At 42.5% G+C, this 16,499-nt stretch overlaps 1 protein-coding gene across 1 annotated transcript in view; it reads left to right on the forward strand.

The window, feature by feature from the left end:
- Positions 1 to 6,786: 6,786 nt before the first annotated feature.
- Positions 6,787 to 16,499, forward strand: part of LOC136631697 (mucin-like protein) — an 87,005-nt gene continuing 77,292 nt past the window's right edge. The window contains exons 1-4 of the mRNA XM_066606016.1: positions 6,787 to 6,834; positions 8,583 to 8,750; positions 9,909 to 10,082; positions 14,488 to 14,621. Coding sequence (XP_066462113.1) covers positions 6,787 to 6,834; positions 8,583 to 8,750; positions 9,909 to 10,082; positions 14,488 to 14,621 — 524 coding nt within the window. The remainder of the gene's footprint in view (positions 6,835 to 8,582; positions 8,751 to 9,908; positions 10,083 to 14,487; positions 14,622 to 16,499) is intronic.

The following is a 16,499-nucleotide window of genomic DNA, read 5'->3' on the forward strand; positions in this document are numbered from 1 at the left end:
AATTTTTCGAAACAATTTTTATATGTTTCAATGCTCTTAAGAGCGTTGAAACTTCAACTTGAACCAATTTTTCGTTAAACTGGGCTGCCTCCAGGCCTAGTTACCACTTAAGCCACATTAACCAAAGCGATTAATGGGTTTCACCTGCCATCTTGGTTGGGCATGGCCAATTTTTACTGAGGTACATTAGTACTGTTGGTACACCAATTTTTTGGGGCCATCACCTACAGTGTAATCATAGCAATTTGTATGTTCTTCACCTGCACTCATGGTACAGAAAGGTGTGTGGGGTTGGCCTACACTTTAGCTACATAAATGTAACTTGGGCCTTGGCTATACTGCAGCTACTGAAATGGAACGAAGACTGCGCTCCCGCTATAATGCTGCTAGTGATATGTTAGTGGGGCCTGTCTTGAGTGCTACTATTGCTGACATGGAACGAAGACTGCGCTCCCGCTATAATGCTGCTAGTGATATGTTAGTGGGGCCTGTCCTAATGCTACGGCTGAAATGTTACGAATTCTGGGCTCTGCCTATACCGCTGCTAATGGTATGTCTCTGGGGTGTGGAAACAGAGGCTTCCCAAAGACATGATGGCGGCGAGGCCATTTCCCACCAACGCGGTTACTGTAAAGGTGCATATAACCACGGACACGTGTAGAGGACACGTAGTGCCTCAAAAACATCCCCCTCCTCCTCCAACAGGGAAAACAAACATTCTTGGCAAATGCCTTTGCATTGGTTCGTCTGGTGGCAGTCCAAGAATTTCACCTTTACCGACACTACAAGAGAAACCCCCCACCATCCCCCCGCCACGGCCCACTTAATCCTGGCCACATTCCGAAAACCAACAAAATAAAACCGCGCTACTAGGTCCGCAGTCACCACCACATTACCACCAATGCGGTTACTGTAAAGGTGCATATAACCACGGACACGTGTAGAGGACACGTAGTGCCTCAAAAACATCCCCCTCCTCCTCCAACAGGGAAAACAAACATTCTTGGCAAATGCCTTTGCATTGGTTCGTCTGGTGGCAGTCCAAGAATTTCACCTTTACCGACACTACAAGAGAAACCCCCCACCATCCCCCCGCCACGGCACACTTAATCCTGGCCACATTCCGAAAACCAACAAAATAAAACCGCGCTACTAGGTCCGCAGTCACCACCACATTACCACCAACGCGGTTACTGTTAAGGTACATATTACCAGTCTGACTGGGGCATGCAGAGACACCTTGACAGAATGAATAGTGTGTGACACATAGGTTCCCCATTGCTATGCCCACGTGTGCAGCTCCTGATGGCGGTGGCACAGGATTCTATTTCTCATTGCTTCTGTACAGCATTGTGGGCTATCGCCCCGCCACTTTTAAAGAGGGTCGCTGCCTAGCCGTGCCAACCTCTGCAGTGTGTGCCTGCGGTTCCTCCTCATGGCAGACGCACTTCTAAATAGACATGAGGGTGGTGAGGCATTAGGGCAGCTGAAGGCTGCGCAGGGACACTTTGGTGTGCGCTGTGGGGGGGAGGGGGGCGGTTGGGCAGCATGTAACCCAGGAGAAGTGGCAGTGGAGTGTCATGCAGGCAGTGATTGTGCTTTGTTGGAGGTAGTGTGGTGCTTAGCTAAGGTATGCCATGCTAATGAGGGCTTTTCAGAAGTAAAAGTTTTTGGGAGGGGGGGGGGCCCACTCTTGCCGGTATTGTGGCTTAATAGTGGGACCTGTGAACTTGAGATGCAGCCCAACATGTAGCCCCTCGCCTGCCCTATCCGTTGCTGTGTCGTTCCCATCACTTTCTTGAATTGCCCAGATTTTCACACAAGGAAACCTTAGCGAGCATCGGCGAAATACAAAAATGCTCGGGTCGCCCATTGACTTCAATGGGGTTCGTTACTCGAAACGAACCCTCGAGCATCGCGAAAAGTTCGTCCCGAATAACGAGCACCCGAGCATTTTGGTGCTCGCTCATCTCTAGTCCTTGTCATTGAGGTTTGTGAGTTGGAACATTTGTGGAATAAAGTCTCTAGATTATTTGAGAAGGAGAGCGATCCTGATCGGAAGCTACTGAGAAGTGATAAAATTTTCAAGTAGGAAAAGGCCTCTTTGTCGGGTAGGTTGAATTGGAATTGGATAGATTGAAAAGATCGAGGTTCACTTCCAGTCAGGAGGTCAGATATGAGATTGATTCTGTGTCTATACCATTCCTTTAGGTTCAGATCTTGTGTATAGTAGGTTAGAGTTTCCAATGGGAGGTTGGTTGAAGAGATTTTAGTAGTTTGTTGGAATTTATGCGCCAGAAGATTCCAGCAATGTAGAGTTGTTGACATTAGAGGTGAGAAGTCTGATTCTATGCGTAGAGGCGGCAATTCTGGATTGAGAGTGCCTATCACTGCTGTTTTAACGAGGAGACTCAGAGGTTTGCCCTGATTTCTCTGTCTCTCAATGTGGCACCATGATGGGATTTGTGAATTTTTGAACCAGTTGGCTGATTGACTCAAGATTGTTGAGTTGTAATAAGCTTGGAGGTTGGGTACCCCCAATCCGCCCTGCTTTCTATGTTGATACAGAATGGAAGAAGCCAACCTGGGCCTCTTGTTATTCCAGATAAAACTTAGCAATTGTTTTTGAAAGTTTGCTATTGTTTTTTGGGGAATTGGGTGGGACAACGTGCGAAACAGATATAAAATTTTTGGTAAAATGAGCATTTTGTATAAGGCCATTCTACCGAACCAGGATATCTCCCTTCTCCCCAATTCATCTAACTCCCCTTTGAGTGTGGAAAACAGTGGGTTCATGTTTTGTGGGATAATCTCTGATACGATGTTACAGAGTTTAATTCCCAAGTAGGGTATAGTCGTTCTCCATTGAAATGGGAATTCCCTCTGTATGCTCTCCTTCAAACTCTTATCTATGTTAAATCCCATAATCTGGGATTTGGTTAGGTTCAGTTTATAATATGAGACTTGACTAAAGCGGGAGATGCACTCATAGACCTCTCTGAGAGAGTTCAATGGATCAGTTAAAGAAATAAGGACGTCATCCGCAAAAAGGCCCATTTTATGCTGTCTCATGTTGATTGGTATCCCCTTTACTCCCAGGGAGGTTCTAATCGTTTCAGCTAGGGGTTCAATTATCATGGTAAATATTAAGGGGGAAAGGGGGCAACCCTGACGGGTTCCATTTGTTATCAGGAATGGCTCAGACAAAGCTCCGTCCACCAAGACTCTCGCGGTGGGCTGAGTGTAGAGGGCTTGTACCGCTCGTAGAAAATTTTCACCCACCCCAAATCTTCGGAGAACGGCAAAGGCGAACCCCCAGTGGACTCTGTCGAACGCCTTCTCCGTGTCCAGGGAAAGGAGGAGAGAAGGCGTCCGACCCGAGCTTATCAACTCCACTAGATTTTGGGCTCTCCTCGCACCATCCACTGCATTTCTGCCCTTTGTAAATCCCACCTGGTCGTCATGTATGACTCCAGGAAGGAGTTCCAGAAGTCTAGTTGCTAAAATTTTGGAGTATATCTTCACGTCGGAATTTAGGAGGGAAATGGGCCTAAAGTTTGCTGGTGATGAAGTCGATTTTCCCGGCTTGGGGATGGCGACAATCGTGGCCTGTAGCATTTCATCTGCCATCTTGCCTTGATTCATCGAGTCGTTAAAGATGGTCGCTAGGTGTGGCAACAGGGAGAGTGAGAACCTTTTATAATATTCATTTGATAGGCCATCTGGGCCTGGGGATTTGTGGTTTTTTAGTCCACTGATGGCTTTAGCTATTTCTGGGATAGATATTGGTTTGTTTAGGGGGCCATTCTCTAACCTCAAAGAAGGGAGAGACACCCTCTCCAAGAATTTCTCTATAAGATCTGTTGTTGGTTGGGGGGTATTTGAGTCATTGGCTAGATTGTATAGGTTGGCATAAAAGGTTCTAAACTGATTCGCTATCTGTTGGGGATGGGTGATTTTTATAGTAGGGTCTCTAAGTGAATACAGAAATGGAATTTTTGATTTAATTTGTCTCTTTTTGACTATTTTGGCCATTAATTTTGATGGCTTATCTATATAAGAATAGAAATTTGCTCTAAGAAAGGTAAGATTGTTGGTATGTTTGTTTAAAAGGATTTTCCTTAATTCCCCTCTCATAGCCATTAACTCTGCGTGTTGGGTGTCTTGGGGAAATTCTTGTTGGGCTTTCTCTAATTTTACAATGTTCTTTAATAGGGAGTCAATTTTTATTTGTTTATTTTTTCGATCTTGTATTTTTAATTTTATTAAGACTCCCCTGATAACCGCCTTGTGAGCGTTCCACAGTGTGGAGTTGTTAATATCTGGTGTGGCGTTTATGGCAAAGTATTCGTCTAGTGCGGTTTCAATAAGTTTTTGGTTGGAAGGAGAATTAAATAGGTTTATGTCATTTCGCCAGACTCTGGCTGGGTTGAAAGGGGCATTGATCTTAAGTTTTAGGTAGATAGGAGAATGGTCAGACCATGTAGTGGTGCCTATTGATGAGTTGATAACGGAATTGAGAGTCCATCTATCCACTAGCATAAGGTCAATTCGCGAGAACGTTTTGTGCCTTGGGGAATAATAGGTAAACTCCCTCGAGGAGGAGTTTAGACATCTGAAAGAGTCATATAAACTTTCTCTGTGGAGCCAGGATTGAAGTGTGGGGGCGGTTCTTATTTTTGCTGTTGAGTCTATATCTCTATTTGGAATAATGTTAAAATCACCGCAGAGGATAAATTTTCCTGTGCGGGACTTTTTGATTTTTTTAATTAGTTTGTTTAGGAAGGCTATTTGCGCCTTGTTGGGCGCGTAGATATTAACAATCGTTACTGGAGTTTCGTCTATTTTTCCTACCAGGATGAGATATCTTCCCTTGCTATCAGCGATTTGTTCTTTAAGGGAGAAGTTTACTGAATCTTTAAATGCGACTAATACGCCTGCGTGTTTCTTTTGAGCATTAGCAAAAAAGATGTTAGGGTAACATTTGTTTAAAAATTTAGTGGAAGAGAGGTGTGTAAGATGCGTTTCCTGAAGACAAAGTATATCGATGTTTGCTGATCTAGCGTCCTTCCAGACCATTGCCCTCTTGAAGGGGGTGTTTAGACCCTTAACGTTAAATGAGCAAACATTTAATGACATCTTGACATATAAATATGCATATTGTGTGCGGGGTAACCTTGGCAGCATGTTTAACAGTGTAAGTAGAAACTTGAAAACTTACAACAATACAAGCAGGTCTTCTGGGACGTATAGGCGAAGATTTGCGGACGTTGTTCTTAGAAGTAGAAATAGCGTGCCTATCGGATAGGGTGCAGAGAAATAATTCTTCGTTTAAATATTCAAAGACCTGGGAACAGAAACAATTTAAACAAAACAATATAGCAGGTATAAAAACCTGATTCATTTGGGGGGAAAGTTCGGCAAACAAGTGACGGCCTTTTTCCTTGTTTTGATAGCATGGAATTACCAGCGTATAAAATATTCAGGTTGGACATGTTACAATTTCCTCACGGAGGTGTGGTAGGGAGAATGCGACAGTTAGGTGCCCTTTGAACTCTTTGAGGTTTCGCTGTTTGTGAGATCTCTGGCAAAGGGATGTTCCATTTCAGAAGTAGTTTTTTTCCTTCGTCTGGAGAAGATATAATTTGAGTTGTATTATCTCTGCGGATTATCAATTTGATAGGGAAGCCCCATTTGTAGGGTATTTTGGCGGTTCGCAGAGCCAAGGTTGTTTGCGCAAAGGCTTTCCTAGCTTGGATTGTGGATTGGGATAAGTCCGCATACAGGTGAATATTGGTATATGGCAGAGTTAAGGGGCCAGAGGATCTGGCAGCCGACATGAGCGCTTCTTTTACGTGAAAAAAATGTATTCTGGCTATTACATCTCTAGGCGTTGTATCTGGAAGAAAGCTTGGCTTAGCTAATCTGTGCGCTCTGTCTATGATGCAGTCATGGTCGGTAGCGTTTGGAAGAAGATGCTTAATTAAATTGATGAGGTAATTTGTGAGGTCAGGTTGTGTAACGCTTTCCGGTATACCTCTAAATTTCACATTATTCCTTCTGCTTCTATCTTCCAAATCTGTCACTTTGCTTTTAAGAAACTCCACTTCCTCCTCCAGAGAATAATGTGCATCAATAAGATTATTATGGGATGATGCTATTTCTCCTATCTTGTTTTCGACATGATCTGTACGTTGCTCTAATTCTTGGATGGACTCGCTAAAAGTATTGGAAAGAGCTTTAATGTCTTTCTGTAACGAGCCCCGCAGGGCTAAGATCATGTTCTTGATAAAGTCTTCCGATGCGGGAAGGCTTGAGTAAGGGAGGTCATTTATAGGGTCTGCTTCTGTTTGTATTTGTACAAGCTTATTGCAGGTGGTGGTATGTGGGGACATACGGGGTCTCTGTTTTTCTGGGCTATTAGAAGGTGTAGCTGATTTGGATGCCGACATGTTATGCAGGGAGTGTGAGTGCTGCGACGCCATTTTGTTTTTTGCTGTGATATTAATGGCGGGACTGTCATCATCATCATCACTCACCCTGCGCTGAGATGCCGGCTTCTGTTGGTTAGGAGACAGCCTCTTCAAGCCGATCGCTGCGAGTTCTTCACTATTTGAAGTGCCTGCGATGTCCTCTCCAGCTCCGGCGGCAGCAGCGGAGCTTGCGGGACTTGCGGACCCCGGGGAGATCTCTCTCACTGTCGGCTCAGTCTGTCCCGAGCCGCGGGAGGAGAAAAAGTCGGAGACCTTCTGCAGCGGTGCTTTGGCTGACTTTCTCTTCGGCATGATGCCCAGGGAAGCCTCCGGTAAGGATCTAAAGATATCTGAGCAGCTGGTAATGCTTTTTTTGCCGCTTTTTAGGCTATCGGAGAGCGGAGCACAGGTTTATGCTTCCAGCTCTGCTCGCGTCCAGGCCACGCCCCCAACAAGACAGTTTTTCAGCACATTATATGGTCCATTACATAGTACAATTGAAAAATACAGCTTGTCATGCAAAACACAACAACAACAACACGCCCTCAGTCATCTATGTTGATTGATAAACTAAAAGAGTTATGATATTTTAAATGTAGGAAGGAAAAAAAGAAAGTGGGGGAAAAAGGGCTGCATCCTCAGGGGTTAAAATGTCAATAAACCCCTTCAATGTAACAGTAATACTGAGCTACCAGTGCTGTCCTTCAGCCTGAAGCTAGACAGACTCATTTTTGGGTGCATTCACAAATTGCTGCAGATCAGCACCAAAATCTGTCATGTGTGAACGCACCCATAAGGTGTTTTGATACCTTTGCACTACATACTCATACATAACTCAGGTCTACATATTAGATGCATATACATTACACATATTAGGGCTCATTCTCATTAGTGCTAAAGGATTCTGTTTCCCTGCTCTGTCCGAGGGGCAGCATCCCCAGCCAAGTGGATCAACCAAACGGACCCATTGACTATAATGGTATTTGTTTGGTTTCCGTCTTGCATTTTGCAGCATGAAGTACAGCTCCATGCTGCACTATTTTGTCCAGTTTTTTTTCTAGCAAATTCAGTAATAAAGGATCCGATTTGAACCTCCAACACTGATTTGAAGTTACCCAAAGGGCTCGTTCACATGGGTGTATGCGTACAACTCTGCAGGGTCCCCCACAGCGTTGTACACATAACAGCCTATATGCTCTGCTGAGCTGTGTATGGCACTGCACATGCCCACAAAAGACGCATCTCAGACTTGTGTAGTGTGATTTTTGAATTCCCCACTTTGTCCAGAACAAGGATATATATGGAAACGTTGCCGTGTAGTATTCAGTGGGTTATGCTACTCCACCTCTGAAAGAGGAGGAGGGAGGGGAAGCTGAGCTTTTATGCATTCATGAGAGAGACCAGCTGATCAGTGCTGGGAACACCTAGCCAGAAAATTGAATGTAGGAGAGCCTGCAATACAAGTATAATGCTTTCTAAATGCTTGAGAAGGAAAACTCACTGCAAAAAAAAACAGATATTTTTTTTTCTGCAGAGGCTTAGTAAGATATGTGTGCATTCATTTTTCATGCACAAAGGTTTCCATAGGCTTTAAACAAAAGCAATATGGCATCCAGTGATACTCAGAATAAGGCCGGCTTCACACGGCCGTGACGGCGCCCCCCAGAGACCCCAATACTTACCTGCGGATCTGGCGTCCTACGTCCCGCATGACGCTGTGACGTGACGCAGCGTCATGTGACACGCCGGCCACGTCACATGACATGCCCACAGCATCACATATGACGCGGCGGCGGTAGGCGGGGAAGCGGTTTCACATATATGTATGTGTTGTTCTGTTTACCACAGTGTTATATGCGCTCAATCTCCGATCATGTTCAGTGCTTCATTGTATAAAGTACAAAGTTGTACTCTGTTCAGTAGAAAATACTTCATCAAATTTAATTTAAAGCAATTGCAATTTACCTGTGTAAAAATGCCATAAAATAAGATCATGATGATTTCCAGGTCTCTAATAGCAAAGCTTGGTCACATTTACACATACATTTCATGTTTTTCTATGGTTTAATGATTATATGAAGTAACTTCTCCTTATTTTTGTTTCAACAGTTCACAGACAATGGTGTTATAATTTTTCGTCGAACGTCTTATGACCCATTTTACACAATGAGATATCCTTATAATTCCTTCCACAACGATGATTATTCTACTCCTCCTATGATTGCCGTCTTTTGGGCAGATGGAGATTTCTCCACAATGGGGGAACTTTACTATCAGGTGAGCTAAAGCTCCAATCTCAATACGCCATAAATGAATAGACATTGGGGCATATGTAAAATACTCTGACTCCAGTTTTCTGGCAGTCAAAAGCCACAATTTTGGCACCTGCCGCAAAATTGTGGCTTTTTTGGACCTCAATATTGGCACTGCCACTTTTTCAAAAAGTGGTAGGGCCCAGCATTAGCAAGCATGCTTACACGCTGCCTGTTGGATTTACTATGATTTACACCAGAAGCTAGCATAAATTATAGCTGAGACCTATGCCAGCTCACAGATCATATAGGTTTCAGTCTGGCACATGGAGGTTCCACCAGATTCGATAAATATTAAGAGGCTTGTGTCAAATACACTTGTTGTTCTGATGCTGGCATATAGATTCCTTACACCGTTGTATGAAATTCTGGTCTAAGTAAATATGCCCCATAATACTTTCTACATTGTAGAACATCAGATATTTGCAGAAACTAATATATATATATATATATATATATATATATATATATATATATATATATATATATTCCCAGTTTCTACAAAGTATGTGATTTAAGAATCATGTTACCTGGTGTCTGCTTAATTCTATAGTGACTATTGATTGCATCAACTTGTGAAAGATGAGATGTTAAAGAAAATACATGTAAGGTCACCCGCCCATGAACGAATTTGTATTGCGGGATCCGCAGTCGGCATCCGCACAACAGATCCGCAGCAAATAACGTTTATAACATGCTATGGAAAAATGCTTCTTCCTGCACACCCGCAGAAACCAATTGTGATTTCCACGAGCGGAGGAACAATCACAGCATGTTCTATTTTAGTGCGGATTCTGCACAGGCGGCCTCCACTGAAGTCAATGGAAGCTGTCTGACCCGCAGCCCAACTACAATTAACCATGCGCAATACACATGAAAATGAATAAGAAGACAGGTACACGCGGTGAGGGTCGGATTTTACTGCCGACTCCCGCATGCAGAATCCAACCCGGTCGTGTGCAGGTAGCCTTGTAGTGTTATAAGCTATTTACTGTCCCCTCAATTAAAGGTCCCAACAATCAAAGGCTAGGAAAGTAATAAACTGAAGAGCCGGTCACTTTTTCTTTTAAAAGTAACATTTCTACATCTTTCAATCTAACACTTCCTCTCTTTGTTTTCACAGACATACGACTTCCAAGCTTCACCCAATCAAAACACAGATTTCAGAGACAAGCTTGAGTCTGAAATAAAGACATATTTTTCTTCTCTTCCTGGGACTTTTAAACCTGTCTGGGCCATAAAGATAACCTGGGATCAGGTTCTGCCATTTCCTTCATATTTTTTCAATCCCTCTGAGGTAAGATAACTACAAGCTACCGCACATGTGCGCATGCTTTTTAATACGCTAGACTTATATGGCCATGCATGCTCTTCTGGGTAATCCTAAAGAGAAACCATAACCTTCCTGACCTATGTCATAGGTCTCTCAACTAGCCAAGCCAGCAACCTGCTGCACACTGATGAGGGGAAAAACTCTGAAACAGTTTTATACTTCCAGTCATTGTTACATGGCTTGTTAAAATGTCTGACATTGACTTGCAAGAATGCTGCGTTCCAATAGCTCGCACTGTAGAGGCATTGTTCCATCTTGAAAAACATGGCAGCTTTCTTCCAAACACAGCACTACCCATGTCCTTAGTGTTGTGTAGGGTATCACAGCTCAGCTCAACTGAAGCAAATGAGAGCTGAGCTTTAATGCCAGACACAACCCACAGACTTGGGTGGCACTGTGTTTGGAAGAAACAACCTTTGACACGCTGAATACTGGGTTAAGATATTCCCTAGGATTTATGCATGAATGGGAAGTGTGAGACATTTATTGCACAGATAAGACCCCCATCAACAGTAATTCAGGGACCATAAACTTCCACACCCTTATCAGTTTAGCTAAAATGTTTCTGTACCTCTTGTAGCATTTCTAGCCTGACAACCTCTCCCCCCCAACAGTAATTTAGGGACCATAAAACTTTCACTCCGCTATCAGTGCCTAGACAAAAAAGTTTGTTTGCTGTTGCAGAATTCCTTTTAAGTACAAACCAATCACATCCATATCTGTGCCTTGTCATAAGTATGTATGTTATAAGTGTGTATAAATATCCATGCCTCTTCAGATCCAATCCATTTAAGCCTGAAGAAGAACACTGCGTTGGTTCGAAAGCTCGCTATTACATCATGTATTTTTGTTAGCCATTAAAAGGTATCATATCTACAAGATTACTTGGTTTCTCTTGCTGGGAACAATCACATTTTGGAAGAAAGCAGCCATGTTTTTCTAACCCTGGACAACCACTTTAATTTTTAATCTTGTCCCAACATTTGTCGTCTATCTATGGTGCTGTGAAGAAGGGAAGTAAAAAAATATTCCTACTGTGTAAAGGAAGTAAAAGGAAAATAACATGTAAATGTGGTATCACCATAATCTTATAGACACACAAAGCAAATTAAACATGTTATTTATACTGCATGATTTATGTCGTAAAAACAGAATATAAATAATAAAACCCTCAAAATTGTGGAATTTCATGTTTCACCCCATGTGGGGCAGAGTGCTAAAGCAGCAGAAATGCAGTCCTACTCTCTTGCTCACGACCTGAAGGTTGCAGGTTCAATCCTCGCCTGATTCAGGTAGCCGGCTCAAGGTTGACTCAGCCTTCCATCCTGCCGGGGTCGGTTAAATGAGTACCCAGCTTGGTGGTGGGTAATAAATAGATTACTTAAAAAGTGCAGCGGAATAAGGTGGCGCTATTCAAATAAAAAGATTTATTTTTCTATTTTTTAAAGTACAAGACAGTATTTGGGGATTTTACCCATGTAGTGGTTTCTTTACCCTATTTTTTTTCCAAAATTATTATTGCAGGGTTTTTTCCGTGACATATAGGACTATTTTTTACATCTATTTTCACTGACTTTTTTTCCCCTGTTTTTTAGCTTTATTGTGGGTAAAAAGCTAAAAAATTATTTTTTTTTAAATTTATAGTTAGCTTTTATTTTAAATGAATATATTTATACTAGCATAATTGTTTATTATTTCAGATGTTTTGATAAATAATATGCGTAGTTTTGGATTACAGGGTGCATATGACAACGTTTTTGGTTGGCGTCGGCAGTTGGTCATTTTTCTTTTATGTATAAATTTTAATTTTATTCTAGAATTTTTTTAAACTATTTTTGTAACTATTATTTTACAATCTATGTCCCCTATGACATTAGATAAGACCTCTGGGGGTCATTTACATGGTCTTTTTTCTTATTTCACACTTTTCCCCTATAGCTGGCACATCCATAGGAGCAATTTTTGATTACTCTTACATCCTCCACTGAGGCCTAGCATTAACCCCTTGAGTGGTAGGTTTCCTACCACCCTGTCAGAACCACCAGGGGAGTTTTTTTAAATGGGCCAATCATTTACTTTCAACTAATTTTGCAGTCGCGTTCCAAGAGCCATAACTTTTTCATTTTTCCATTGACACGGCCATATGAGGGCTTGTTTTTTGCGGGACAAGTTGTACTTTTTGATGGCATCATTTTTGGGTATATATAATGTATTGCATATGTTTGTTAAAAAAAAATTGTAGGGAGATTGGAGGGAAAAAAAATTCTGCCATTTGTTTTTTGGATTTCATTTTTACAGCGTTCAGTGTGCAGAATAAATAATGTGATAATTTTATTCTTTGAGTCACACGATTCCGGCGATACCAAGTTTATACAGGTTTTTTTATGTTTTGCTATTTTTGTACATTAAAAACATTTTTTTTCTTAAAGGTTTGATTTTGTGTCTCCACATTCCAAGAGCCGTATTATTATTTTTTTCCATTGCCAGAGCTCTAGAAGGCCTTGTTTTTGTGGGATGAACTCTAATCTTCATTTATCAAATTTTTAGGAACATGTAAAATTTTGATCGCTTTTTATTCCATTTTTTTCTAGTGGCAAGATTAACAAAATATATAATTCTGGCATGTTTTTTATTTTTCACTGCATTCTCTGAGCAGTATAAATAATATATTAAAGGGGTTGTCTCGCGAAAGCAAGTGGGGTCATACACTTCTGTATGGCCATATTAATGCACTTTGTAATATACATCGTGCATTAAATATGAGCCATACAGAAGTTATTCACTTACCTTCCCTGCGCTGGCGTCCCCGTCTCCATGGCTCCGTCTAATTTCAGTGTCTAATCTCCCGATTAGACGCGCTTGCGCAGAAGGGTCTTCTCCCATCTGTTCGGTCCGGCACAAGCGGCATTCTGGCTCCGCCCCCTTCTACGCGTCATCACATAACTCCGCCCCCGTCACGTGTGCCGATTCCAGCCTCCTGATTGGCTGGGTGCACCTTAAAATGTAGTGTGAACCCAGTCCTAAAGGTTTTCTTCCAGAAAAAAAGGTGTTCCTCACTTATCCACAAGATAGCTGATAAATGTATGATCAGTGTGAGCCCTCACATTCACTAGATCAGGGGGTCTGGGGTACTCTGTTCCTCCTTAATACATAACAGTGGTGAGGAGTTTAAATACGGCTGTGGTCAAGCATGCCTGCAGCCAGTCTATTTGAGGTCTGCGAGGCTGATGGAAACAGCTGCATACAGTGCTTGGCTGTACTTAGGAACCCCATTCTAGTGAGTGTAAGGATTCTGAGGGTAGTTAGGGCTTCCATTGATTCGACATTTATTAGTTATCCTGTGGATAGGAAATAACTGTTTTTCATGTCAAATCATGAATGGAAACTCCTGTGCACGGAATAGCTTCCCTGCTGCTTACAGCAGGGCATTTAAAAGGTGCTTCTGGCCAGAAGCACCTTTTAAATGTCCCGCTATTAACCACTTAGTCACCGTGGGGATGAGGGGACTCCCCGAGGGTACAGTTAATCCCTACGGTGAGTCCCCTAGTCACTGAACACTCATGCTGCCACTATATCCAGTTATTCTCAGGTTGCTATTGGAGTCTTGTGGTGCGGACTGAAAACTTTCAGTTTATCCACCTCACCCTGTTTGGGTGGGTTTTTTTGTGTGCTACTGTAACTGTTGATTACAATTGTCACAGTGTTCAGTGTTGAGGGGACTACAGCGGGGATGAAAGAATCCCCTGGCATAGCTGTCACAGCTGTGGCAGAGTAGCATGATGATGTCCTATTGCTTTCAATGGGGCCGGCACTGCTGCTGCCCCATTGAAAGCAATGGGATGGAGACAACCCCCACTGGAATTTTTGGGGAAGGGCTCAAAATATAAGCCCTTCCCTGAAAATAACCCCTAGCTGCTGGAAAAAAAAATACATAACTGTGACGGCTGTGGCAGAGGATTCTTTCATCTCCGCATTTTTTTCGCACACATAGGAGATCGAGACCTTAAGCTGTTTTTTGTTAGATCCAGTAATTCAGCTGTGTGACTTGGTTCTCAGCTAAAACCAAAAAGTATATAGCAATAATGTTCAATGTATTAAAAAGCAGAAAAGGCAAAAGTGATTAAGAAAAAACTATTTCTAGGCAGCTCTCCAAGCAACCTGACTGAATGATCATTTGTCTAGAAACATTTATACTTGTGGCATACTTCTACCACAATTCAGGGCCTCACAGCACATACTGTACACGTTCTACAGTCTCCTAAGGAAGATTGGGTATTTTTTACATTTTCCTAGTCTTATTATGAATGCATGGTTATGTATCCACTGCATGCAACCTACTGTGCTGTTCTAACCAACATTTCTATTGTAGACAAGCACCTATCAGGCTGTGTTAGTCACAGATGGCATCTACTCTTTCTGCTTGATGCGATTTGCAGATGGAGAAATGAAATGGAGATACTACTCACTCCCTGATGATTACTTACCGAAGATGGGCTACTTCAGGTATATTGCTTCTGCATTATAGCTCTTTGATACTTACCAAGCAGAGCTTTGCTTCCATTGTATGTATAACTTCAATGTGAGTTACATGTGTGCCTTACACTCAATTTACTATTATTTAAGGGTGGCTATTTATGAAAATATTATGGCAAGTTTAATTTATGACAATTGTAAAAGTTTGAATAAAATACAAAAAGAAAAGTTATATACTGTAATAACATATAGTTACTATAATCATCATTATATATGTATACATAATTAGTTTTCTCACCCCTATGGGTGGTATGTGTCTTCCTCAACCTCAAGACTTCTAGTTTGAAGTTCTGCGCAGAATCTTAGCTGAACCTAGTATTACACTCTTCTGGATAGTTTGCTTAAATGTTGTTCCTGGGATTTGGTGGAGCCATTCCCCCAGCTTTCGAGTCACAGCCCCAAGTGCTCTTACTACCACCGACCTGTTACATCTATCATCACTGCTATCTTCTGGTCCTTGTCAATTACGATGATGTTTGGTTGGTTGGCCAGTACCTGTTTGTTGACCCATATTTGGAAGCCCCACAGGATCTTAGCCCTGTTGTTCTCCACAACTTTCTACGGAGTCGATACAAATAAATGCCTGCTCATCTGTCCACTAAATACCATCAACTTTAAACTCTGTCTATCATATAGGCCTAGTGCCTCAAACACGTAGCATAAAGTCCATCACTTCATATCCTTCCAGGGTGTCAATTGAGCGTCCGTCCACCCCTGTCAGGTTTGTGGCTATTCAACCAGTATCACGTACTCCAGCAGTCAGGGGTGTAATTAAAGACTCAGGGGCCCGGGTGCAAAAGTTTAGCTCTGGTCCTCCCCACCTCTTCCTCTACTGTGCTGCAAACGGCTGCAAAACTAATTTACATACATGATTTAGCCCCTTGGCATAATCTTTCCAAACATGACTCATTTCCTGGACTTCGTGAAAATTTGTTTGTAGCCCCCATAGGCTAACTTTATATGGGTGAGCACGATATCGGGCCGTATGCGTTATCCCCATGGATGCAAAGCGTTTTTATATCAAAACTTCTCGGAAAAGTAGCGAGCCGGAGGATCGCGTCATATGTCTTACTGTTAACAATGGGGAGACCTTGCATCGCATAGGATTCACGTGCACCTAGTGGTGTGATGATGCCGCCGGCCCTGTTGAAAACAATGGGTGATATGAGGGCACATTCAAAGATAGGACGTGCCGCGATTTGTTTCCCGCGATTTTCTCCGGCCTCAGGCTGGTGTAAGCCCAGTTTCACATCTGTGTCGGAACTTCCAGTTGGAGGTTCTGCCACAGATCCATGTCAAAATACTGAAAGAAAAAGTGCTGCATGCAGCGCTTTTTCTTCTGTCCAAATGCAGCTGGACGCAAAGTGGACAGAACCCATTATAGTCAATGGAGTCGGCCCGACGCCATTCGGTTCTGTCCAGAGACTGAGTCGTTTGGCTGCAAGGATTCCTCATTCCTGCTCCCTGAATGGAACAGAAAAGCGGAATCCCCAATACAGGTGTGAATCCACCCTAATGGCTCAGTGTGATTCAATTTTTTTTAATGTCCTGCTCTGTTCAGACGGAGATGCGCATGGAAACGCTGCTCATATGCAATCTATTGCGTATGGACAGCATATCATACGCAGCCCATACAAGTGTATAGGGCTCACGCTGTGTATGAACGCAGAGAAATAGAGCATACTGCGATTTATTTCTTGTGTATCGATATGCAGTGTCTACACGCCAGTGTGCATGGATCAATAAAAGTATGTTGACTGTCATTGACTTCATTCATGGCATATCACGCAGCCATGCAACACGGTCATGTGCATTAGCCCTTACCTGGGTATCTCCTGTATATAATTA

Source organism: Eleutherodactylus coqui, chromosome 1 (genome assembly GCF_035609145.1).
Source record: "Eleutherodactylus coqui strain aEleCoq1 chromosome 1, aEleCoq1.hap1, whole genome shotgun sequence".
NCBI classification, from domain to species: domain Eukaryota; kingdom Metazoa; phylum Chordata; class Amphibia; order Anura; family Eleutherodactylidae; genus Eleutherodactylus; species Eleutherodactylus coqui.